Source organism: Perna viridis, chromosome 15 (assembly GCF_037379345.1).
Source record: "Perna viridis isolate PV_CMFRI_1.1 ecotype Kerala chromosome 15, ASM3737934v1, whole genome shotgun sequence".
Lineage (NCBI taxonomy): Eukaryota > Metazoa > Mollusca > Bivalvia > Mytilida > Mytilidae > Perna > Perna viridis.
In genome coordinates, this window is record NC_142459.1 from 22371234 (window position 1) to 22398193 (window position 26960).

Below are 26960 nucleotides of genomic sequence, written 5' to 3' on the forward strand. Positions count from 1 at the left end.
CACTCAGTTTATACCTAACACCAGAGAAGGTCATAAGGAGCATAAGTCATGCGATCAGGGCTAAGGGGGAGTTGGTTAACAAAATGCAAGGAAAACTTAATAACCCCCTTAGTCATGATGGCACAAACATATCACTGACTTCATAAGTTATTTCCCTTACCCTAGGTCTACCTCCTTAAGTCATATTGTTTTGCCAAATATTTTTGCGATGCAACCAGGTAAAAATATTTAAGAAAAAATACCATCCAGAAACATCATGGGAAAAATAGAAAAAATTCCGATAATTTAGATTATTGTGCATGAGAGACAATGATTTGAATTTATACAATGGAAGAAATATTAATGTACATTGGGTACCAACTACTGTTATTATTTTAGTTTCTTTAAACAATTAAGTGTCAGTCCCTGTCAGAATCAGGCAGTGGGTGAAACATGGTGTGAAAAAAACCCATCATTTTGATAGTGTAATTTGACTATTTGCAGAATCAAGAAAACAGAAAAGATTTTCCAAATCATGCTGGACAATTTAGTTACACTTTCATTAAAATGCACTGAAAATGAACATTTCAAGGGCAGATAACTCTGTCAAAAACCACTTTTCTAAAATAATATTGAAAATTTTGTATGGAAAGCCAGTGATGCAAAGAATTATCTTTTCTAACACTGTCAGATTGATGGAACCAACAGAACTATGATAAACCTCAAACTGAAAATAAATACATCTATTGAATTAAAGTATTAAATTACAATAATAATCTAATTAAAAATCCCTAACCATCATTTTCGTTAAAATCCTGCGGGCATATCTGATCTTTCTTTACTCTCCTGGTCTTCTATCTCTCCAACTTCTTGTTCCAGCATTTCTAAACAGAAATGTCAATAAGGGTAAGAACAAAATTACAGAACATATTCAATCCATAATCAAGTCAAGTCTGAAATAAATCTGGCAGAATAGATATAACACCAGCAGCTGGTTACATAATGATCCTGCGGCACAGTTAATGATTTCATATAGGTTTAGAGACTTTGGGGGGAAATATAAATAGATGTAAAGACCAACTTTAAATTGTTTCTTGAATATGATTTATTTTAAGTAGATCATACTGAATATTGTGTCTATAGCTTTAACTGATTTTTCTCAAGGAAGATGTTTGATGTACATATTGAAGAATTTTAATTTTAAAACCTTTGTCACCAGGCAAGTTTTATTTTCTTAAAGTTGGGGATTTCTTACAAGATTGAATACAGTTTATAAAGGAGAAGTTTGCCTATTAGGCAAACTATTAAAAAAAGGTTATCTGCAGAATTTCTTTAAAATATGACATTCTTTACTTATTTTAAAAGAAAAGTAGGCGTCATCAACTTTTTATCCGTTTTATTTCCCATTGATTTTTTTTAAATATTTTCTTGTCAATTATCTTACTCTTGAAAAGATGCTCTTTAGAGTCAATATTTGTAACATTACCATTTTTAGTTTACAATAATTCAAAGATAATTTTTTAAACCATTTTGAAAACTAATTATAAATACTGTGCTTGTCCCTTTGCTTATACTTTAGATAAAGACAAGAATATGAATGCCAAGATTCCAATTTTTTTCAAGTTTTGGCCAGCAGTAATTGGATAGAAAAACTAGAGGCTCAAGAGCGCCTGAATCGCTCACCTGGTTAACCATTTGTTTATTTGAAGAACTTGAGGAATGAGACAGGCTAAGTTAAAATCAACTAAATTGTCAAATGCAGGAAATACTTTTCATAGCATTTTCAGGACCTAAACCAGAATTTTGCTAATGGCAACAATTATTGATTTTTTCTCAAACACCTGTCTTATGACCCCTAAGTTCCATTTTTAGTACAGGCAGCCATATCCATTCACGGATTAAAAATCACAACAGTCATTTTGAGCAAAATACACTAAAGAACTATTATGCTAATTGTCATTCAATGATCTTAAATGGTTTTAGAGAAGAAGATTTTCGAAGTTGTACATGTGAAAAACATAACAACAATAAACCTGTTTCAGGGGGCATAACTCCTACATTTGTCAATTAATGGTTTTGAAAATTTCAACATAGGTCTTTCTCATGATGCTTAACAATTTTATCAAATGCCAGAAATTTGGTAAAGGCAACGGTTTTTGAGTTATTTGCAAAAAACTGCAATCTGACCCCTATGTTCTATTTTTATTAATTGTGGCCATGCTTTTTCATGGATCAAAAATCCCAACTGTCATTTTGTGCAGAACACCCTAAGGAATCATGCAAAGTTTAAAACCTGTCAGTCGAGTAGTTTCAGAGGAGAAGATTTTTAAAAATTTGTCCACAACGATGACAACGACGACAATGGACACCAAGTGATGGCATAAGCTCAACTGGCCTTTTTGGCCAGGTGAACTAAAAAGAGAACAACAAACACCCCTTACTATTATGAAGTTTCAATTTTTCCTACCTTTGGCTATTTCCTCTAGTATATTAGAATGACAGACATCTTCAAACTCCTTCTGATCTATAGCATATGGTGATACTGCTGTCAGAAACTTGTCTAAGGGGCATAACTCTGTTTCGCATCCTCTCACAACCTGTGTCTACAATAATAGTCAGGAATAACAGCTTTCTGATTAAAACAAATACGAAACAGGACTTGTTTGAAACGTAAATGATGACTCAAATTTATACACATTAGAAATTTTTGAGAAATCACACAAAAACTGAACATTATAATCTACTTGTAGGAACACTTTAGGTGCAGGCAAAATAGCATTTTTTATGGAGGCATCTCCAAAATGAGTAAGCTTAGAATGACACAATATGCTAATCTCTTTTAGCAACAAATATTTATGGGTGTATAAGCTAAGCTAATTAAGGCACAAAATTGAAGTCAAAAGGTCAAAAAGGAATTCATGTTGATTTGATATAGATACTTTGCATAAAAATAAAAAAATAATAAAAAAAAAAAACACACCTGATGAATTTATTCTCATATAAATTTATATTATATCAATACATCAAAATAAAAATCACTTTCATATGAACAGCATTTCTTATTGCTAGGGAATAAAACAGACTTTTTAATGTGGTTGCCCTGATTTCATATCATTATAATTCAACATAAGATGCATCAAACATAGCTCAAAATTCTTACTGTTATCTCTTGCTTGAATTTAATACCGAGTTTACACTTCAAATATTTCCAATGTATAAAATAACTTACTTTTCCAATGTATCTGACTCTAATGAAATGATTCTTTTCATTATCTTCATAGAGTTCTAAAATTAGATCAGCTGCAAAGGGAGGCCACTCTGTAGTATCGAGTCCTAAAGATTCCAGGGCTGGTAACACTGTGGAATCATGGGCTGAATACATATGCATTTTTACTTCACTAAAAATAAAATAATTAATTGTAATGACATAAAATCAAGCTATATCCACCTTCGTCACACCCGTTCTGGACAGTAAATTTGTCCAATATTGACAGGCAAACAGTTTACCAATGTTAAAACTACATTCAAACTGAAATGAAAAGAAAAAGATCGTCAAATATTCACTGTCGCTGATTTTAGCTTACTTTCAACATCCGAAATGGTACAAATGTGATATACTCTAAAATCGGATGATTTCCGCTAAAATCTTGGTTCCCTTGATATTATTGCGTACCCTTTCGTAACCGTTATGACCTGAATGTTTTCAATCATCTGGAACCAGATTAAACAACTGGCAATGGCTATATAGATACAGGAGTCCTGATATATGACCTTTATATAATCAATTTTATCAAATGCCTGTGTTTGAATCAGAAACTGTGTAATATGACATAAATTCAATGCTAACCGATCATTTTATCTTTTAATGTAAACTTTACGTTCTAATACAAGCAAAACACACACATAGACATGTTTATGGACAAGATTAAGCAGCTGGCAATGAAAATTCATAAATATTGAGGCATGCTAATGTATATGACCTATATAGTCTTGTAACGAGCCTCAGTGCCTAAATCGGAAACTGGGTAATGTTCAAAGCTAACCAATCATTTCATGTAAACTTCCTGTTCTCATACAAGCAAGAAGCACACATAGAACAGACACATGTATGAGACTTGAGAGGTACATTTTTATCTTGTATGAAGCTAGAACTAGGCGCTATGGCAGTAAACATGAGGATCTGCAGCATTATGTGGCGCATAACTACATATTTATGCAATCATATGTGAATATTAAGTACTGAAATGCAAGAAGAATATTAGCGACTTAAAAAGTGTCTGGAATGCAAAGGTTTTGACCTTATTCAGGGTTTGGTGTAGACAGGACATATATTCTCATAACAAATTTCTAGAAAAAAGGTTTCTTTTAACAAAAAAAAAGTGTCTAAGATTCTGGCATGACCTCAGTGCAGGTCCTGTTGTGCACCTGAACCTAAAATTAACTATAAGAGTAATCAAGGGAAGGAAGATTCTAGTTGAAATCAAAAGAATGTAATCCAGAGACAAAGACCAGACATGGAAAACAGACAAACACAACAAAGAACATAAAATAACTAAAATAATTATAAAGTGACAAAAGTAAATGATTTACTCGGACTCCACTAACAACTTGCAGCATGATGTAGGTGCACTGGTAGGGTAAGTGTCCTCAACTTTTCTACAAACACCTGCCAAGTTCCTCATAACAAGTCAAGTCCAGGTCAGACAGGAAAGGGTACATCAAATTGCACCTCTTAGAATGTATGACAGCCATACAAGTACATTCAATGATTTTATAGTTGGTACAAGTATTCATAATATAGAAGATAACACAGTGTAAAAACTGCCAAATAATGTAACTTTGAAATTGCCAATACTTTGGGTATCAATGCCGTAGCCTATGATGGAAAAATATAAGATTCACAAAGACTTAATTTCAGAAATGCCGAGTCATACCTCTTATCGGCTGCAGCATTCTTGATATTGTGCAGAAACCTATCAATCAGTCTTCCCACTGACAATCGTGTAGCTAGAATTCTTTCTGCCCTACAAGAAATAATAGATATATCAAATACACTTGAGAATAAATTTTGCATGTCAGGTTTAAAAATAATATAAATCATTTTGAAAAGTGAAAGAAATTAACAGTAGACCTACGGACTGAGTCTATGTAAAATATATGCACGTCTGTGTTGCGATTACCTAAATTTTCTTTGAAATGTACAGTGTGGTCTACATTCTGCACTCTGTGGCAAGTATGCTACCCTAAGACCACCGATGGTAAAAATTTGAAATAATTTTTTATAAGTAAATAAATGATAAATACTTTTCCATTTTTTTTATTTTTTATTAACATTTTTGCTTTTTAAAAAATGTGTAAAAAAAATGCCTTATTTAACTGAACCCTACTCATAATTGGATAAGTCAGGCTGTCCTAGCTAAGAACTAAAGTTAGTTAAATAACAAAAAGATAATAATAAATTTCATGCTCCCTTTTAGGCATGGGTTGATTAGTGTTGCAAATGGCTGACCAAAAATTATGTTTATATTTATATTTTATGTTGTTTTAACATGAACAACCATGCAACTGATGGTTGCTTTCTGATGGGCTCGATGTGTGCTATGTGTAGAACAAAAATTAAGAATTTCAGAATATATTCATGAAACAAAGCTTACTGATGTTGTCCACACTGGGCATAATACATAACTCTAGTGGCATTCCTATCTACCATTGAGAACATCTTTTGTGTTATCTTGGACGGAAAAGGCAAGCCATGTGCCTGCAAAAGACATGTAAAAGTTGATTAAGAGGTAAAACAAGAAATATGTTTATTTCATAGCAGAGCACTTTCAACAAATATTCAGCACATAAACTTTATCATCAATATGTCATATGTCCCCCAATGCCACAAAAAAGTTGATGTGCTTAAGTCCAAATATTAAGTAAAATTTGTCGAATCAAAATGGTGGTGCAGTATGATCCACAATAAATGGTACAAAATTTGAACAATATCCATCAAGCAGTTTCCAAGGAGTTGGGTCACAAGTGTGACAGAACGGATATTTTCACACAGTTATTGACTATTTAAGATACCATACAAACCTTTCTAGCAACCAAATCATCTCTGACATCAATGAACTGTACTGCTCTTTGCTTAAAATGCTCTTTACCTAAAATAATTAACCAGTATTTATAAAAACTGTAAAGTTTTGAAAACACTACCATCATATTTGGCTGGAGGACAGGGGATGGTTCTGGGTAATAAGGGGGAGAGGTAGAGATGGGATCAGGTTGCAGCATTTAGGGTACTGATTTAGCGAAGATAGTTTGAAAATAGGGGAAGGAAGTGAGAATTTCAACCACCTCCCTCCTACCAACCATTTCTACTCTAACATTTTTAATTTCAGTGTTTGAATTATACTACATACTAATGACTGCTTTGTTGATTGTACAGGAATGTTTGTACATATCTGATCAGGCCTTTAAGGGTTTAGCACTTGATTGTACGTGAATGTTTGTACATATCTGATCAGGCCTTTAAGGGTTTAGCACTTGATTGTACGTGAATGTGCGTACATATCTGATCAGGCCTTTAAGGGTTTAGCACTTGATTGTACGGGAACGTTTGTACATATCTGATCAGGCCTTTTAAGTAATAGTGTGTCAGAAGCATAGTTTTTCTGGTGCTTGTACTAAGGGATGTTCCAGTAAAACATATGAGAGATATGGGGTGGGGGAGGCACTTTTATTTCTTGTATTTTGGTGAGTGTTGAGGTCTCTTGAAAAAATATCAAGTTTAATATAAAACATCATAAGAACGTCTATAGGTGGCTCCCCTGCTGAAAAAGTTCCTTCCTAGGGTACCTCATATCTTTACATGGAACAGCCCTTATGTATATAAATGTAAGTCTACACAACTTTGGAAATGTTTTGCAGAGTTTAAGTAAGATAAGCAGCGTAATAAGTAATAAAGTTTATGAGAATTTTGTCTTTAAACATAAACTTCCTGTTTACTGTTTGTATTTTTTTTTTTTTTTTTTTTTTTGGGGGGGGGGGGGGCCTAAAAACATGTACACCTTTTTTCTTCTATTTGTATATATTGTTAACTGCTGTACACTTATATTAACTATAAAATGCATAATTATATGCAATATCAATGTTAAAATCACAAAGAATGGAATTAAATTCAAGGTCAAATACAGCTTTTTTTTTCTTACCAAGAACTTGCATCATTTCTGAAATAAATGTACCATATTTTCCAGACTAGAAGTCGATATTTTTTTTCTGCAAAGTGTCAGCCTCGACTTATAGTCCACTTTGACTCATATAAGGATTTTTCAAGAAAAATTGTACATATACAATGCATTTCATTCGATTTGTTTAGTTCACTTTTGATTCCTTCACTTAAATATTTTGGGTAAACTGCAATCAACTAAAGCTGTCACTCTAACAGTCAAACCAGCGTTTGAATTAGAATATTATTGATCATTGCCGCTATCCTTTATGAATGAATACAACGATGTTAATAAAAACTTTGAAACCATTAAAATATATGAACAAACTCTACAAGATACATTTACAAATTTCTTTTTTAACTGGAAAGCCAATATCAAGTGTTCTAGAGTTATCAGTCATATAATATGCAAATTTATACCAATTTACAATATGTCATAACACATTCACCATGGCTCAAATTATAATTTGGTAAGGTGTTATCTAAATGGCTAATTGCAACCAAATTTGCAGTTAAGAATGATTTTTTATTGCATTTCGTAATACCAGCTAACATTGTTTATTAATTACCACTTGTAATTATGACCAATTCATCTAACAAATTTCCCACTTATTTCAAGCATGGATGCCCACCCTTGACATGTTTACGATTTCGTACACCTGATAATCTAAGGCTTCAGAGCCATTGAAACGCAATTCGTTAAAAATAATTGAACTCACGGACAAAGTACCTTAAACAAAAACACAAATATTAATTTAATTCAGAAATATTATACATAGTAACATCACTGCAATTATATGCTGTTGAAAATAATCGCTCAACTCAGATCTCTGCTGACACTTACCAAATAAATGCACACATATGAGCCTCGACTTATCTGCCAAATTCAACTTATCTATGTTTTTTTCGTCGATTTTGGTCAAAATTAGACAATTTGACTTATAGTCCGGAAAATATGGTACTTAGTATATAGTGTAAAACTGCTTAAACTGGACCCTGAATAAACTGAACACCTGTCTAAACCAAATATATTCCAAGTCTTTTCATACCAATTTACTGTAATTGTATTTTGAACCTTGGCAAAGGGAACACCTGTTTGAACCAAAAAATGTTAAAGTGTAAGTGTTTGTAAGAATCACGCAAAATTGGAAAAATCAGAAACATACATGACAAAATCCCACTGATCTGACAATAAAATATTACTCAAGTATGCTTTCTCTATTTGAAAAGACCATTATTTGATCTCTGCATCACTGGCTTTACTCAGAAATTTTTCAATAGAATCTTAGAAAAATGAGGTTTTTGACAGTGTTATCTGCCCTTGAAATATTCATTTTCAGTGCATTCCAACGAATTTGTAACTCAGTGGTCCAGCATGATATGGAAAATCTTGTCTGTTTTCTTTGATTCTGGTGGTGCAAATAGTCAAATTACACTATCAAAATTATGTTTTTTTTCATACCATGTTTCACCTTCTGCCTGATTCTTACAGGGACTGACACTTAAATCTAAAAGGAATTCTGTTTACAAAGGTTTCAGTGTGCATGTATTACCAATTGTTTCTTCAAATAATCCACGATCCTCTTTAAACTCCGGTAGATCTGATCCATGTATCATGGCTGAGTGATTTATCTGTCTAAAAACTGGGCATATGTTTGGACAGGGAACCAGTATTTCATCATTGGTATGATTCGATTCTACAGTTATTTGGCCTGGAAAATTGAAAAAGGGTTAAGCTTAAGTCCCTGTAGCACAGAACTACATGTATTATATACTGTGCAATAACTACAAGTAAATGTAAATTTTTCACCAGTACTGTTTGAGAAATATCAAAAGTTGATTAGTTTAATCATGAAAATTTCCAATGATTATTAAATTACGTAAAAACTTAGACAATAAACAAATCAATTAAATTTAAAATTCCAATAAAAGAAACTACAATGTAATTTTAAGCAAACAATGTAATTTTAAACAAACAAGGAAAACTGATGCCAATAAATACATGTACATGTTGCTATCACTTCTGTAAGTCTAAAACCATGCAATAATACATGTATGAATAAAAAAATACTACAAGTCATAAAAAGGCAGAAAAAGGATTGATGTAGCAGGTGAACCATAAGCAAGGATTTCAAAAGAGGCCCTCAACGGGCGAAATTAGACGGCTACTCGCTCATCTTTTGATGGCTACTCTAGTTTCAAAATTGGGTGAACTCTTACTTAATTTTTATCAGTTTACCTACTACTTTTTTTCTTTTTTTTTCCTGCTTCTGAAAATATGAATGACATCCCTGCATTAGTAGAATATGTCAATGTTATTGTGTACCATACAATAAAGAACAACTGAAGATAAAAATCAAACTTATAAACAAAGATGACTTCTTCAAAAAACCTTCACTCCTGTTGTGTACATGTAAATGTAAATAAGTATTTAAATGTGGATTCCTATAACAATGCTTACCATGTTTCCTTAGATTCTCAGCACCAAAAAAACCAGCTAGAACACATCTCAAGGATTCCTTTGTTCTCTTCATGTGAGTAGTCTTCAGTCTGAAAGGAGGAAAGGAGTGATTATCATTATTGTCTTTATATGGTTGAAATGTTCATATAAATGTAGAATGTAAGACAGACTGAAACTATGAATGGCTTAACAATTTTCTGACAGAAGAGATGAAATTTGTCAACACAGAATTTGATGATTGCACAAGTATGGAGACACTATTCTCTATTTTAATACTTAGATGCATACAATTTTATACTTTTTATTTATTAAATAATAATTTGAAAATTATTGGCTGTGTAGAAATGTAAAAGCTTTCCCAAAAGAAAGTCTCGCACATTCTCCTCACCGAATGAGACTTTGCCCATAGCAATATGACTGTGCATGAAAACAAAGATTTAGCAGGCTGTCCAGAAAAGGTTAATACAAAAAAGGTTTAAAGATGATACATGTAAATTCACAACACTTTGTGATTTGTAATTTTTCAGGATATATTTTTGAATAAAATGTACTGGTATGTTTAAACAGTTAATAGCAAACAAATCAAAGCTAAATGTTTAATAGTGACAGAAAGGCAACCAAAATATAACATGCACACCTTACACCCAAACATAATGTGTTCACCTTACACCCAAACATAATGTGTTCACCTTACAACTGAATATAATGTGTTCACCTTACAACTGAATATAATGTGTTCACCTTACACCCAAACATAATGTGTTCACCTTACAACTGAATATAATGTGTTCACCTTACACCCAAACATAATGTGTTCATCTTACAACTGAATATAATGTGTTCACCTTACACCCAAACATAATGTGTTCACCTTACAACTGAATATAATGTGTTCACCTAACAACTGAATATAATGTGTTCACCTTACAACTGAATATAATGTGTTCACCTTACAACTGAATATAATGTGTTCACCTTACACCCAAATATAATGTGTTCAGCTCACACCTAAATAAACACCTTGAGACGTTTAGGTTTCACGCACACAAAATACCTATACACATGCTAAACGCTCACCAAACGAACATTTGTATTGTGCTTTCAAATGAACGCTCCTATCGTGCATTTAAACACACGATAAACAAACATTTCCAGTGTGCGTTTGAACACAAGACAAACGAACGCTCCTAGCGTGCGTTTTAATATATGTTAGACGAACACTCAGAGCATGTGTTTAAAAGCACAATAGACAAATGATGAAAAATGTTAATATCTATTGTGTGTTTAAACAAATGCTCCTAACATGTGTTTGAACGAATGCTCCTATCATATGTTTAAACAAACACTTCTATCGTGTGTTTAAATGAATGCTCACGAACACAAAACGATGTGTAAATTCACGATAAACGATACATGAACGATAAATAGGAAATGTGAACGTTTCAAGGAGTGTATTATGTGTCCAGCTTACACCTAAAAACAAAGTATCCAGCTTACACCTAAATATAATGTGTACAGCTTACACCCAAATATAAAATGTACAGCTTACTTGTAGTTTAAGGGCACACATTGAGCTCCATCCATCATAGGCACAGCATAAAATCATATTATACACAGTATATCATTTTATACAATAATTTTTTTCAAGTACTAATTTGCGCTAATTTGGCAGTGGATAGAAAACTGAAAAATAATACCCATGAAATTGATTTTAACACTACATAGTCCTAATCATTCTTTTTTTTAATACTGTGAAAACTGATACTTGCAAATATATTTACTTGTCAAAATCCATGAAAATTAATATGTTTACAGTATGCCTATTTATGTATGCTATCCTTGTCTGGTCTTTGTTCCTGGATTACATTCATTTGATTTTTGCTAGAATCTTGGTTCCCTTGATTACTCTCTAAACAAAATATTGATAACACTCTCTATATGTTTTTTAATTAACTATGATTGGAATTTGGCTATTTCTTGGTACAAGTTTAACATCTCAATTTAAGTACATCAAAATCAAAGTAGAGCTGAAACTGAGGCTTTTAGATAAAAATAAAGAACAGTTTTTACTGGTTTTGTTTTCATATAATCCTTCTGAATAAGGGTAACATCAAAATTACTGAACACTAATCCAATCCATAATCAAGTCAAGTCTTAAATAAATCTGGCAAGATAGATATTAAACCACCAGAGCAGGTGATACTGCAATGGTCCTGACTTGGTACTGGCAGTTCAACCAAAGTGGTGGGTTAAATATAGATTTTACAGCGTGCTAAACCTCCCTCTTCCAATGCGGTGTGACTATACCAGTGGTGATTAAAAAGCATTTGCATGCTATTATCATAATGCTTGAAGGAAGATTATATATCATTGTACCTATCATCAATTTCTGGGACATTTTAAAACCATGTGAAAGGATCTGTAAGAAATGACTACCAGCCAATGAAAGTTAACATACTTTACCAAGTGTGGATCAAATTTCTCTAAGAAGCTGACATTTTCCATATAATCTTTCTTCAATCTCTTTCCAAGAAGGAACATTTGGTCCTGTCCATAGGCAGTTAATAGCCCCCCAGTACATCCTCCCTGTAAATATAGATGTTTCATACACTGATTACTAATGTTAATGAGACCAAAAAAAAAACAAATTGTGGAGTTCTAGTCACCACTTTGAAAAAAAAATACATGTGTAGGTACATTGTAGGTTGGAAAATTATTTCTTTTTTTTCAAACAACTTGTGAGGTCAGCTTAAAATTGCTTTAAAGCTGAAAAAAAAAATGGTAAGTGTTCAATGAAAACATTAATTACAACAATTGATCACTAGACAATCGGTACAAATAGGAATGAAACATCAACAGGCTTTTAATTTACACTTGTTTTCTGGTTTCAGCCATTGTTAATAACTTTTGTAAATACTAAATCTGGTCTAAAGAAAAAACAAAAACAAATCTGGATTACCAGAAATGGGTAGGTTCAGTTTTTTTTCTTTTTCTTTTTTTTTTCCTTATTTGGGCAAGATCGAGTCAAGGGTCAACAGTAAAGACTAGGGTCAGTTGGGCGACTGAAACTACACCTATTTTTCATTTGGCCTGAGAAATTTTCACGTAAGAAATTCACTTAACTTGTTTGTTTATCCAGGACCTTTTTGGCCCGTAATTCCTGCACTGATTAACTTGATACAATCTTTTCCAACCTTTCTTTTGTGATATTGTACATTACATGTATGGCAATTTCACTGAGAAACCGGTTATTAAAAAATCTTGAAATGAATTGACTTACTTCCCTTTCACCAGTTCTAGTTCTCTATCCCATGAATATTATTCATTCATCATTCACTTAAATCTTGAAAGAAAACAGTTCACGCAAGATATATTTTTAACAATGAAAAATTATCTACACGTATTATTATCATACAGATACATGTAAATTTGGGAAAATACATTGTATGTACACTGTATATATTAAGGACATCACAATTTCCTTTGTACTGAAAGAGTAATCAAGGGAACCAAGGTTATAGCGGTAATCATAAGAATGTAATCCAAGGACAAAGACCAGACATGGAAAACAGACATACACAACATAGAACATAATGTAACTAAAATCATACATACAAAGTAACAAAAGCAAATGAGCAACTCAGACTCCACTAAAAACTGGGAGCATGGACCAGGTGCACCGGTAGGGTAAGCGTCCTCTGCTTTTCTAGAAACACCCGCCGAGTTGCTCATAAAAAGTCAAGTCCAGGGTAGACAAACAAGGAAAGGAAAACTATGACCCGTTGAATAAATCAGTTTTCATGGTGCTGATGGATACACCATAACGATCCATGAGTTCATGATGACAACCATAAAACTTCTGCAGTAATGATTTCAATCTTGTAGCAACATAACTCTCTTCCAGAAGCCTATTTGTTAGAGTTCTAGCGCCATACAAAAAGTCTGCGTAGTTTCAGCAAGCTCTGGCGTAACGTATGAGTTGTGATTGGAACACTCCATACGCAGGAGCCGAAGGGATGTTGCCACAGATGATAGGAAAGTTGACAATTCTGAATGAAAAGTCATCAGGTTTGTCATCATACTTTAAGGAGGTAGACCTAGGGTAAGGGACACAACTCTTAAAAATCATTAGAACATTTGTATTCAGCATTTTATATCAATCTTATGTAAGCCTCTTATTAACTTGGATTCATTTTATTCTATTTCAAACAAAAGCTTGAATGGCTATGGTGAAATCAAATATGAAACAAACATATTACTGATTTCATGAGTTATGTCCCTTACCCTAGGTCTACCTCCTTAAATGACAATATGGATAAAAGGAGTAAAAATATTACATCATATACACCAGTGATTTTTCTTTTCAGAATGACGAAAATAATTGAGTCTCATTTCGTCACCTGAAATCTTTGAAAGTACAAAAAACATTAAGAGCTGTAAGCCCAACATTGGTGAAAGTGGCAAAAGTGACAATTTAATTACCCCAACGTAATTACAACTGTGAACAGGTGTCAAAATTGTGTGTAAACAATCACCTAATTTGCCTATTACACTAATCAGGCACCGCATGTGGAGTAAATGTTGATCTCTGACCACTCAAGCGTGAAAGTTCAAATGCCAGTAACAATTCCTTCTTTGAAAATTCCTTTACTTATCATTAACTCAAAATGGCATAAAAAGTAATTTATCATTTATTTTTGTACATCAATGTTTTTTTTTGTTTGTTGGGGTTTAACGTCCAAGCAGCAATATTTCAGCTATATTCAGACGATGAACACGAAAGAGTAATCAAGGGAACCAACTTTATAGCGGTTATGAAAAGAATGTAATCCAGGGACAAAGACCAGACATGGAAAACAGACATACACAGCAAAGAACACAATGAAATTGATGTTAAAATGAACATGAAATGATGATGAAATGAAAAAGGGATGGGACACAAGGACAATGGGGTCGACAAATTTTGATTGTCACTGGGAATAGGAAGAGGTGGGTAGGGTTGGGCAATTTGGCCTCCTGTGGCAGAGCCCTATGGTTCCTGTTCCGGGAGAATACCACAGTAGGGTTCTTTAAGGTGCAAGGAACCTGGCATCTTTCCCAGCACAGTGCACCACTATGGTTTGCGGTCAGGTTTTCCATATTATAGCCTGACAACCCCAGTATGTAACATGCCAGGGGTACCCCATTCCACCATCTGGGGCACATATCCCATCTCTGTGAGCACTATCTAGTTGCCTTTTACGACAAGCTTAGCGCTGCTGCAGGTCTATTCTTATTACACCCGGACCTGCATGGGTGCTTTTGCACATCAAACTTGAGTGTAATCTAATGTGGGTAATTTTGTCACTATCCTGGTGTCACTACATTTGTAGTTGCATGTCAACAATATTTACCATCTTGAAGATATCATTTATGCTATCAATGAATTCCTCAAAGACCAATACTGAATATAACTGAAAAATAATGACATATATTTGCCATTAATTCGGTCTGGTTTCCAAAAGCACAGTTGAAAATTGTGCTAAAAATAGAATCTCATGAGGTAGCAATAGGGAAATACCTATTTGAAAATATTTATATCTGTCCAATGTAGCATTAGTGCATGTTAAGGCAGTTCTATATCTACACTGTACTAGATGTATTTTTGTGTTTCTACTAAGTGTGACAATGCAGAAAACACCATTTTCTCTATGAAATAAATGTACATTTGAAACTATGCCAGGGATGTACACTTGTATGTCCCTGATTAATGTATAAGAGTGTAAAGGGATTTCTATTTTTGATGATTCTTAAAAGCTGGGGAGTTTCTTTTTTAATTAAATCTCAGGCATGCTATTTGGATTCTCTGGAAAACATGCTTGCATGATAGTGGAAAAAAATTATGTACTTTATTCATATGCAATGTACATGTACATTTAAGTTTTATTTAATGTCAGATGCCAATACTACCGTACTTTAAAAAAAAAATATACCATTAAAAAGGTCCTCATTTTCTCACGCAAAAGTGAATGAAGCTTTCAAAATCCTGGAAAAAACCCTGTTTACTCATTTAAATATATGTTTATTTCACATTAGTTTCAAATTAATATTAACGACACATACATGTACATGTATGAATTCTCAATCATTTAAAATTGTAACTATTTTTTTTCATGTTGATTTCTATAGATTTCAAGTTCCATGTAAGACAGATGATCTTTTCCCTCTGACAGTCTAATTTTTTTCTGTGTTGCCTGGTAGTCTGCTGGAAATGTTTGTACAGATGTCATTTATCAGACAAAAAAATTTACTCTGCTGTTGCCGTAGAACATAGGATTTTTAATAGTATTTTGAATTACGAAATATTGTGGTATGAGGGGGTATTTTAGTATAGTGGGAGAATTTATTGTAGGTACCATTTTTCCTTTAATACTTTTTAACTTTAGTGCAACGATGACATACAATTGGATAGATTGCAATGCAAACATAAAAACACTGAAAGAATAAGAATAGCTTCCACACCTGAACAATACGAGGTTTGTAAATAAAATTATATGATACTACAAAACAACACAAACTTGAGACAATGTCTAATGACAATTGGGTAATTTTAAAGCATATTTCTCAATGGGAATGGGGCCAAAATTCTGGGGCAAAATAATGGTTAGAAACTCATCACATTCACACTGTGAAGTAAAATAATTAATTATTGTATTAAGAATTCTCAAAAGATTTCAGCTGAAAAAGTAAAGCCAGATGAGTTTTTCTTTTTTTTTATTTGCAATATAAAACTTACTTTCAGTTTCGTTTTTTGATAATGCTGATCGAACCTGGATGGTTTTAATTCTTCTCCATCAAAGTTAACAAACTTTAGATCAACAATGGTGTGAGGGACTTCTCTGATCAGATGCTCCACTGGGTACACTGCCTGCGAGTAAGGAAAGCAAGTAGAATGAATTTAAAATAACACAAAAATTCTCAATAAAAAGCTTCACAGAGTACAGCATGATACGACCGCAGTAGTCAAACCCTGAACAGTTGGGGCAAGTGTGGACACAATATAAGTTTTTGACACACTTAAGCACAGGGATATACAATTCATTATGGACACAACTTGCTAATTAGGTTAAAGTGCTCTAAAACACAACTTGCACCAATAATTACGTTTACACAAGTTCCCATGTCGCCTTAGTTCACTCCCAATCTCACTAAAGCTAAATGGGAATAATTTATGTACCAAATTTGAGAGCTAAGGCAAAATGGAAACTAGCCAATTTGGACATTACATTGTGTATTGCACAAAATCAAAATTTTCAAAATTTTCAAAATCACACCAAAAATAAAAAAGTCAATTATTCAGGTGTGGCCCCTTCGACACCTGATAACTAGAAAACAATGATACATATCTGTTATCTGACTGAAAAATGCAGGCAGGGATTTTGATAAAAAATGTAATAAAAAAAAATTTGAAATCAAATTTTTTGGGTCGTAGCCCTTTAACCCTTATAACCTGAAAACAGTCCAAAACACATAAATTCTGCTAATACCTTTACTTAACAGAATAAAATAAAGAAATAGAAATAGAAAAGAAAATTGCCAAAATCGGAAGAAAAACAAATATTTTACTGTACATGGATTTTTTCAAAACTGCTATTTTTACCCTTTTTTGTCCTTTTTTCTAAAATGGTAGGTGCAATAAATCCAAATTAAATAGGAACCTTTCTTTCATGAAAGTAAAATCATATAAAAATTTCAAAACAATCGGTCAACCACAACTTAAGTTATCACACAAAAACTAAGTGCCTGAGAATGACTACAGACAATGACAGCACCATACCAATATATACAACCTATTTTTTTTTTTGCGGTCTTATAAAATTGTGATAAATATAAATATACAGTACTGTATAATTTAGTATAACCATTTATACAGTAAGAAAAAATGCTATGGTTTTTATTTTATATTGGATACAAAATTTTCTTATTATGTGATCAATAAACAAGGTTGTGAACTTTATTACATGTACATACATGTATATGTATTAGATATTACATGTAGTTACATTCTTTAACTTTAAAGCTGCATTAGCTGCCAAAGTTGTTTTTGATTCTACTGAATTTCGCTGATTCAATGAAATAAGTGTGTAGTAATGCAATTGAAGCAATAAATGTGGATAATACTTGTAAAGTATTCTGAAAACTATGTTGTTTTTTTTTAATCAGGGAAGATCTATATAGCTTTGATCTAATTATTTTTCCGCTGTTACTTCCGAAGACTGCCGACAGGACATTCACCTGGGTTAAAAATACTTTAACGTTGGAAAAAAAATAACAATAACGGATACACAGGTAAGTACGTGTCTTCTTTTCATTTCATTTCATCTATTTCTTGATTAGTTTTCAAATAAATAATGACCATATTTAAGCCACATTATATCACAATACGTAAATTTCAAAAGGATCCTTGCATTATTTTCAAAGTTTCCAGAAGGAAAGTAGTATTTTTAGTACCTGCCTACTTTCACTTCACCATTCTTTCTTAGAAGCCATTAAAGGTATACTGCAAATTTTATGAGAGAGTCTTTAAAGGGTCCCCTCTATGACAACACCTGTTAAAGTTCATTTTAACAAACTTTAAAAGCGATTGGGACCTTGAAAACTGCTTAATTCAACATTGAAAGTCATGAGATTTTAATAGTGATTTTACACCTTAACATTAATCTTAATCCTGATCTAGCTAATTACCATTTACTATTTACTGATCCATAATTAACCCAATACATAACATGTGACAGATAATTAGGTAATCCTCAAAATTATTTTGTGGACATGTTCATAACTAAGACTAGTGAAATTTTAAGAACTAAAAGTAGTTGCCCAAAGGACTACCCACTGATACATGTTAAATCTCAAGGTAGTCCTCTTACAAATTTGTTGGGCACAGGACTACCTGATCACTGTTAAGTGTCGAACCCTGTTTCTGTAATTTTCTGGAATGACACTGATCAGATATAACTGACATATGATACACAGAAATTTTGAACCTCATGTGTGTTCCAATATTTGTCAAACTACATGACTGTACATTTTATTGTACATGTGAAATTATTATTATTTTTTCTTTTGATTTTCATGCTCCATGAACCAAAAAGTAATGTCTATGAAAAGTTACCTGATCAACACCTGGAGTGAGATGAAGAGGAGTCCTTGCTCCGTGCCTGAATAGTATTTGTACATGTTTTAGTCGCAGATGACTACTTCCTTCCTTTTCTAATGATATTTCATCAGATTCAGAGGCAACAACCCGGCACTCTTTTTTCATCCATTGTAATGAACACCCAGCACAAACAGTCAAACCCAATATGCTGACTCGTTTTAAATGTTTGATAGTTTGCATTATTTTAAACTTGTTTTTTGTTTGTTTAATATCTAAGCATTTCCTTAAAATGGCACTTAATTTTCTTCCCAAACTATTTTTTCGGATTTCACACAGGAAGCTGAATAAAAACGTTAATTATAGAACTAATGTCGGATAATTCCGGAATATTTTTAAATAAACTGTCCTTTCTTCAGATTGTATTCAATTATAAAAAAAAGTTGCAAGTCTTGAAATTTGGCTTTACTGCGAGATGATTCTTTTTTTTTAAATGTATAATACCAGCAGTGACCATGATCATGATAAACACTCAAAAGCAGATTTTTTTCCCCCGATTTGATATGTCGCATTTTGTATTGTTTCTTACAGTGATCTCGGAATTACAAATTTAGCGAGTTCCATAGTCAATCTGAATTATAAGCTTTTGGAAAAATCTATTTATGCAACATATTCCTTCAACTGTCTTTGAAAGAGTCTGATATACTTTCCATTGCATGGATAAAGAATAGTCTATCAAGTTTTGAAGTCATCATGGCAATAATCATCAATTTGGTGGATCATTATGTAAAACCGATTCTGTCATAAGTTCTATTAAATTTTGAATAGGCAAATGCTGCTCATTTTGCAATTATACGTTTGAATCTATATGTGTACCTTCTTTGGGGTCTGATTGTTTCCATCTGTTTTCTTTAAGCTCTTATAATGACCATGAATCTACATTTCGTGTATGATATAAAGTATTAGAAAAGGGGTAACGTTGACGTTAGACCTCTTAGGTGTCCAATCTTCAGCTGTCCAATTGCCCTGAAAACCTCAATCTTTATTCATCATTATCATTTTGAACGCCCTTTTTGAAACGACAACTGATCCACACACACAGTACATGTATATGTCATTTTTTCAGACTTAATGTAATCTTAATAATTTTATATTCATAAAATATAAAAGAATGATTATATTGGGTTCAAAATGTCTGGATTTGCTCCTGAAGGAGGAGCTTTGAATATAAGAAAAATAATTTCCAATACTTAAAAAAAATAAACAATCTTTTTTTAATGTCAGACTGAGTATGAATTATTTTTTTCTAATATTCAAAAGATCCTTCGTCAACTGCCAGACATGAACCCGGTCCACCCCTTTTGAATACAGCTATTTTCCTTTATTATTGACAAGAATTTTCATCATAAGAAACCGATGTTTTAATGTAAAAAATAAGATTCTAAAGTAAATATAGAAAATGATTTTTTATACTACAACAAAATACTTCTTTTTCTTTGTCCACTTTCACGTATCATCGTATTATTCATTTGAACCCGTGACATCATAATTTATCATGACAATCGAAAAGTTGGTCAAAATTGCAAACACGCACATTAAATACTCCCACTTTTTATAACTTAATGAAAATGAAAACTTTAATTTCACTATAAGACGAATAGTACACCAAAGTGGGGAGGGCTTTTGCTTCCTTGCATATTATTAAGAGGACCGCTGAGGCGTCTGTTCCATGCATTTTCTATCTGTTATTGAGATGTGTCGACTTTAAAAAAATAAAAGGCACCAAAGTTAAATAACTTACTTCGTCGTTTATAGTATTTTAAGAGAATTAAAGCCATTGCAACTGTGCTGACGTTAAATAAAAATGTAGCTATTTGTTTTAAAAATACCTACCACTTTCCCACAACTTTCTAGAGTAAAGAAAAATAATTTAAAGTACTATTATGAGGGACAACAAACAATAAGTATAATGTATTGTTATTTAAGTTGAGTTTCCTGCTTCGATAAACTTATTTAAATGAAAATGCATGGAACAGACGCCTCAGTTTAAATAGGACGCTTATCCTACCGGTGCACCTGGTCCATGCTCCCATTTTTTAGTGGAGTCCGAGTTGCTCATTTGCTTTTGTTACTTTATATGTATGATTTAAGTTACATTATGTTCTTTGTTGTGTATGTCTGTTTCCCATGTCTGGTCTTTGTCCCTTGATTACATTCTTTTGATTGCCGCTATAGCCTTGGTTCCCTTGATTACTCTTTTAGAATTGAGTCTGTATCTTTTTTTACAATTTATTAGCCTTTTAATGCCAATTTTAACCTCATTACAATTAAAAGGGGAGTCTAAAGGGGAGGAGTATTACTTACATGTAAGGTGTCCCTGAAGTTGGGTCAACTCCGTTTATATAACTGTGTATGGAGACTCAGTTTTTCTTATTATTCAGGGACTGTCAGAATGTTTTGGATTTTCTAAGGGCAATTTTATTAATGTCATCAATGAAAAGATGGAAATACTCTTTATTTGTTTTATATGTATTATATTCTCGTACACAGTAAGTGTGACATAACCAGATGTTCCTAGGATCTTTTTGTAATTTCTTTCCCAAAGATTTTATGTGTACCTCCTTTCCAATCATAAGACAATCATAAGACAATCATTTTACATCCAAGTTTTTGTTTTTAATTTTGTTATAAGGTCTTAGTTATTTTAACACTTCATACAATTGTGGTCACCTATATGAAGACGCTGTCCATTATCTACAATGTTATTGAATATCCTTCATATCAAGAACCTGGAGAAAATATTTAGAAACATTACTCTTCGGCAGTGATGACTTCACATACATGTATGCCCTGTTTATCAAATATTCGGAACGCTCAAGTTCATCATCATACATGTAGAATCACTCGTGGTTCATTTCTAATTGCAAAATCCGGCGCTCGTGGATCAATTACACATTGTTTAAAATCATTGTTTATATGTATAATTTTATACATTCTGTCATAGACATGTAATTGAATTTATGTATTTAGATTTATTCAGTTACAGGTCTATGATTCAGTTCAAAGTGTAAAAAATCAGTAATTTTTCACGAAGTTCAAGATTAAAGTAATTCGTGAGTGCTGATACTTCTAATTTACATTTAAGTCTATAATCATTGTATAAAATATTAAATTGTCAATATTAGTAATTGGTAGCTGGGACATATATATTCAGTGATATTTCAATCAAAATTCGAAAGAATTGACTTATTTTATTCAAAATGTTTGAGTGTGAGCATTTTAAATTTTATACCCACAAGTAAGGGTCTAAATTCAAGGTGGAAAATGTAAAAATGGTAAATTTTGGTATCATTTTAGTGACACCTACATGTATAATTCAATCGAAATTTTCAAAAAAATATATATAAATTATTTTTTGCAAAATGTATGAGTGCAAGCATTTTTAATTTTCTTAAGGATCTAAAATTATTTAATAAAATGAAATTCCTTAAATTTAAATGTAACTATAATGTGAATAAATGCGAAATATACACATTTGAATTTCAGTCAAATTCTAAAAATTGACATACTTTTGCAAAATGTTTATGTCTTGAGTGCGAGCATTTTTTTTATTTCCATAAGGGTATTAAATTATTGAATTAAACAGTGATGGATCCGGGGGGCAGGGGGGCCGGGCCCCCATTAGAAAAAAAATTGTTGAAAAATTGTGAAAAAAACTCACTTCGTGATCCTAACCGGTGATCCTGTAAAGAAAATTATTTTGGGGGTCCCTTATCTAAAACTCTGGATCTGCCACGGTTAAATGTTCATTTTTTAAATATAACTACAATGTATGATACTGGCGACTGCGACAAAAATATTTCAGTCAAAATAATGTAAATATGACATTTTCTTGCAAAATTTTATTATTGCGAGCACTTTGAGTTTCCATAAGGGTCGAAAATTATTGTAAAAAGTGTCAATATAAGTAATTACACTAGTAACTGTGACATACACATGTATATTCCAGTCAAGTTCTAAAAATTGACATATTTTTCCAAAAGATATGAGTGCGAGCACTTTTAATGCTTACTATGCCAAAGAGCCTATAAATAGGCTTTTCATACTCGCGTATTTTGCCAAGAGCCTATATATAGGCTAAGCAACTGTTGTCTACACATTCAGCAAGTCGATTGTTCTGCAATGATGTCATTGACGTCACAGTTTTGAACGTGATGATGTGTGGGGTGCTTTACAGGGTAGACTGTGCATATTAAAACAACGTCTTATTTCTACACGTCGTTATCTATTGATCAAATATTCACCTTTTATTTACTTCTCTTTATTTTTACCTTCAGTGCAATATACTTAAATCAACCTGCTCTTCATGAATTTCGTACATGGGACAAAAATAGAAAAACGTGTAAAAGAAATAACAAATAAAAAAAAAAAACAGAAACAAATACATTGTAATGATAAATTTTAAACTATATAAACATATAATTTCAACGATACATTATGTAAATGTATTTATTATTGATAAAATCGCAAATGTTGCACAATGATTTCAATTAGGTTGAAATGGATTGCACGGAACATTTTGTCAGCTGAACATATGATTATGAAAATTAATCTTCTCACATCTACTGGCGCCAAGTATTCACTAATTAGGGAAAAAAATGAACATTGGCATGAAGGTAATTTATTTATTCCTAGAGGTTTTACCAAATTTTTTAGGATTCCTTTCAATGTCCCAAATAATAAGCGTAATTCATAAATTTCAAAATCAAAAATGAGATTCTGAGAGAATTGTACTATGAAAGATTCACCTCCTCCTGCTAACACGAAATAAAATTTAAAATCAATACATGTGACTATGTCAAAATTAGATTATTAACTATATAACTGCTAACATAAACAAACCATTTAACTTAATACAACATTGCAAGCTACATAGTATAAAAAAAAGAAACTGCTCCTATTTTTTTAGGTTCGGAACGCAGACGGTGTCATTTCATGCAAAGTTCCACTAGTTTGGATACATGAAAGTAATGAGTAAAGTCTGTGATAGGATTTGTCATAAAAATACACGTAGGTCGAACTCAAATAATTAAGTTGTTTATTTTTTAAGTACAATCGTTTTTACTTCTGTTTGTTTTTTTAAACTGTACCTATTTAAAGAGAATGGATATGAAATTCAAATTACTTCTTCTTAGTTGTTGTAATAGCTTATTATATCATATTATATTATTTTTAAATAAATATCAGTGTAAATATAGCGGCTTGTGAAATCTTTTTGTGTGCTAACAATGGGTTTTTAAGTATTAAAAAGGTTTAATATAGTAAATAAGATTTATTTAGAATATCGATAAGTTGGAAACACTTCTCGTGAAATGACTAATTATATTCTTTTCACGTTCTTTTTTTACTTTTTTTTCTTTTCTGTTTTTGGGTATATTATTATGTACGTAAGTAGGTCAATACGTATATGTACTAAGTTGACAACTTGACATCATAAAATATATTCAAAAACATCCAAGTGAGGAATATTTTATGTCTATTTCTTTCTTCGTTCGATCACCCCGCCATTATGCCCTTTCTTATGACGTTACGTTATTGTCGACGTGATATGCAGGACAGTTGAATTTGAATCTTCAAATGCTTCCTTGGCAAAATAAAGGAAAAGCCTTGGCACTCAAAGTGTTAAATTCCATAAGTGTCTAAAATTAATGAATGCAATGTTTGTTTTTTGTTTTTGTTTTTGTTTGTTTGTTTGTTTTTTGTTTTTTGTTTTGCCATGAACTAGGCATTTCTGTCGTATTATTTTACCCCGATTTTGCATTTTTGTCTAAATATACATGTAACCAGAATAGATATGGTGAATATGTCAAAAAGATGACAACCCCACCTGGATGGAAATGTCAGCCCAAGGCCACGCTTTGGTCTTTAATGAATGACAAGGAAACACTCACACCACAGAGCAGGCCTCAAAACAACATTATACACAGGTACAATGAAAGAGTTGCCCTACAAAATTGTATCAGGCACCAGTTTCACAAAAAGTCGTAAGTGTAAAATTGATCGTAAGTAATGACGTCATAACCGAAAATAGCATTGTTACGTCATAACTTACGATCAAGTTTACACTTACGACTTTTTGTGAAACTGACGCGAGCAACATAAAAATAAAATGACAGTAAAAACTACATTTAAATGAACGTTGTTGCTGGGATGTTCATATATTACAAGCAAGGTCAGCTTTGATGATACAGTGCTATAGAGGTATATTTACCATCATGTGGTGGCTGTACAGTACAATGTAGCAATTATTTCTTGGTTTTAGTTGCTAAGTGCTGATAATAGTTCATTTTATTTTATTTTGCCAGAATGTACTTGTTTTTGTCCTTTTTTTGTGTGTGTCTATTCCCACACATGTCGTTTACCGATGTTTATGCATATATGAATTCATCGAAATAGATTTCTTACCAGAATGTGTTACGCATGTGTTACGAATGTTGTATTTCTGTAAATTTAAGTTTAGTCCAATTAATATTATCATATACTAAATACAAAATAACGTATTTTAACGTTCTGTGCCATAGGGCCGATCATCAGCCCAAAGTAGTACTCCTTTCAGTGCCAGAGGGCCGATGCATCGGCCCCGTCAAAAACATGTTGTTTTCTTGGCGTCACAGTAGCAAGGCCTTTGTGACGACGAAACGTGACATTTAGAGGCAAAAAATGGAAGGTTCATAAAGGAAAGTTTTTTTTGTAGTTCACCAGTCATTTTGTCAATCAATTATATATATATTTTAATTTGCTTGGCTGGATGGGCTTAACGCCAAGAAGTTTTTTTTTCTCTTATGCTGTTACATGTACTGGTTATCATAATAATTAAAACATTTACAGTAACATATTAATCTGAAATGCTAAAATACCCTAGTTTAGTGCAAGACAAGAAATTACACGAGTTCAAGAAATAGTGAACATGTATTCATCTAAATACATAAGCCTTTGCTAGCATGTACCTCATTTTCCCAATTGATTGTTTGTCTTTGGTTTTTTTACTGCAATTGAACCGTTGATCAAACAAAAGAACTTACAGCGTATGCCCCATCTATATAAAGCCTCGCCAATTTTGAAACATACCCACCCATTGGGAACAGAGATAATCGGATTGAATGACTGGCGGACAAGGTGGTTTCAATCTCGTGAGTGTGCCCCAGGTGATAGAATGAGGTACCCCTAGCATGCTACATGCTGGGCTTGTCAGACCATAATACGGAAAACCTGACCCGCAAACCATAGTGGTGCAACGTGTTGGGAAAGATGCCACGTTCCCACCTGCTGTGGTATTCTATCGCTGTAGGAACCTTCCAAATTGCGCTACGCCACAGGAGGCTAAATTGCCTGATCCTACCCACTTCTCCCTTTTTCCAGTGGCAATCAAAACCCGTCGACCCTATTGTTTTTGTGTCATATCCCATTTTCATTTCATCACCATTTCATGTTCATTTTATCATCCGTTTCATGTTCATCGCCTGGATATAGCTGAAATATTGCTGCTCGTGTGTTAAACCCCACCAATGAATCAATCATGACGACGACTATAAAATTTGTATAGTGATGACTTTAAGCATGCGGCAGCATAACCTTGTTCTATACGCCCAATTATAAAATTTAGTACGGCACAAAAGTTTCGGCTAGCCCTGGAAGAAAGTCCAAGGGGGTCCTATACGGACTTCGTATTATTAATTAAAATTAGGTCAAACTTTCTTATTATTGGTAAGCTACATCTTACAAAACACACCATCAGCGAAAAGAAATATTATGCTACTCTCCGGTACCGTCGACGTTCACTGTCTATGAAACAAATCAGACAAATCTATAATATGGGTTACATAACATGAATGTATTTCCTCTGAATAGCTTGTTGCTATGTGATGTTTCATCACGGGTATGTCAGATAATATAAAGAATTTTGTTAATCGAAAATAGTTTGCTCAAAATGAATATCAATTCCCCTAACATAGCAAGCATTTTTGTTATGAAATGGATGAAAATTTCATGAGAAAAATTGCCATGTGCCACCCACTTCCCGTTTTTTTTGTTTTTTTCCTTTTTTTTGTGTGAACATGCACCCTCTTCAGTACAGGTCTGTCTAAGGATCAATCAAAATGTGTAAAACTTGTGTT

The 26960-nt window shown here is 32.7% G+C and overlaps 1 protein-coding gene across 2 annotated transcripts; it reads right to left on the reverse strand.

Annotated features, from left to right (window-relative positions):
- Positions 1-36: 36 nt before the first annotated feature.
- Positions 37-19148, reverse strand: LOC148597482 (lysophosphatidic acid phosphatase type 6-like). 2 transcript variants are annotated; one of them, XM_088564052.1, is made up of 12 exons: positions 18805-19148; positions 16429-16560; positions 12112-12239; positions 9654-9742; positions 9436-9462; positions 8746-8904; positions 6061-6128; positions 5634-5737; positions 4914-5003; positions 3209-3377; positions 2447-2582; positions 37-863 (listed from the first exon to the last, which is right to left on the reverse strand). In XM_088564052.1, the coding sequence occupies exons 1-12, from the start codon at positions 19027-19029 to the stop codon at positions 787-789; spliced, it is 1404 nt and encodes a 467-aa protein (XP_088420178.1). In that variant the 5' UTR covers positions 19030-19148; the 3' UTR covers positions 37-786. The 2 variants fall into 2 exon arrangements, with proteins under 2 accessions (XP_088420178.1, XP_088420179.1); XM_088564053.1 differs by lacking the exon at positions 9436-9462 and having other exon boundaries at positions 18805-19146.
- Between the last annotated feature and the right edge of the window lie 7812 nt (positions 19149-26960).

Coding starts and splice junctions, on each gene's coding strand:
- LOC148597482 (XM_088564052.1), bottom strand. CDS start 19,029: ATGCAAACTATCAAACATTTAAAACGAGTCAGCATATTGGGTTTGACT. Junction 16,561..18,804: donor TCACTCCAGGTGTTGATCAG/GTAACTTTTCAT, acceptor CCTTACTCGCAG/GCAGTGTACCCAGTGGAGCA. Junction 9,743..12,111: donor TTTGATCCACACTTGGTAAA/GTATGTTAACTT, acceptor TCCTCCTTTCAG/ACTGAAGACTACTCACATGA.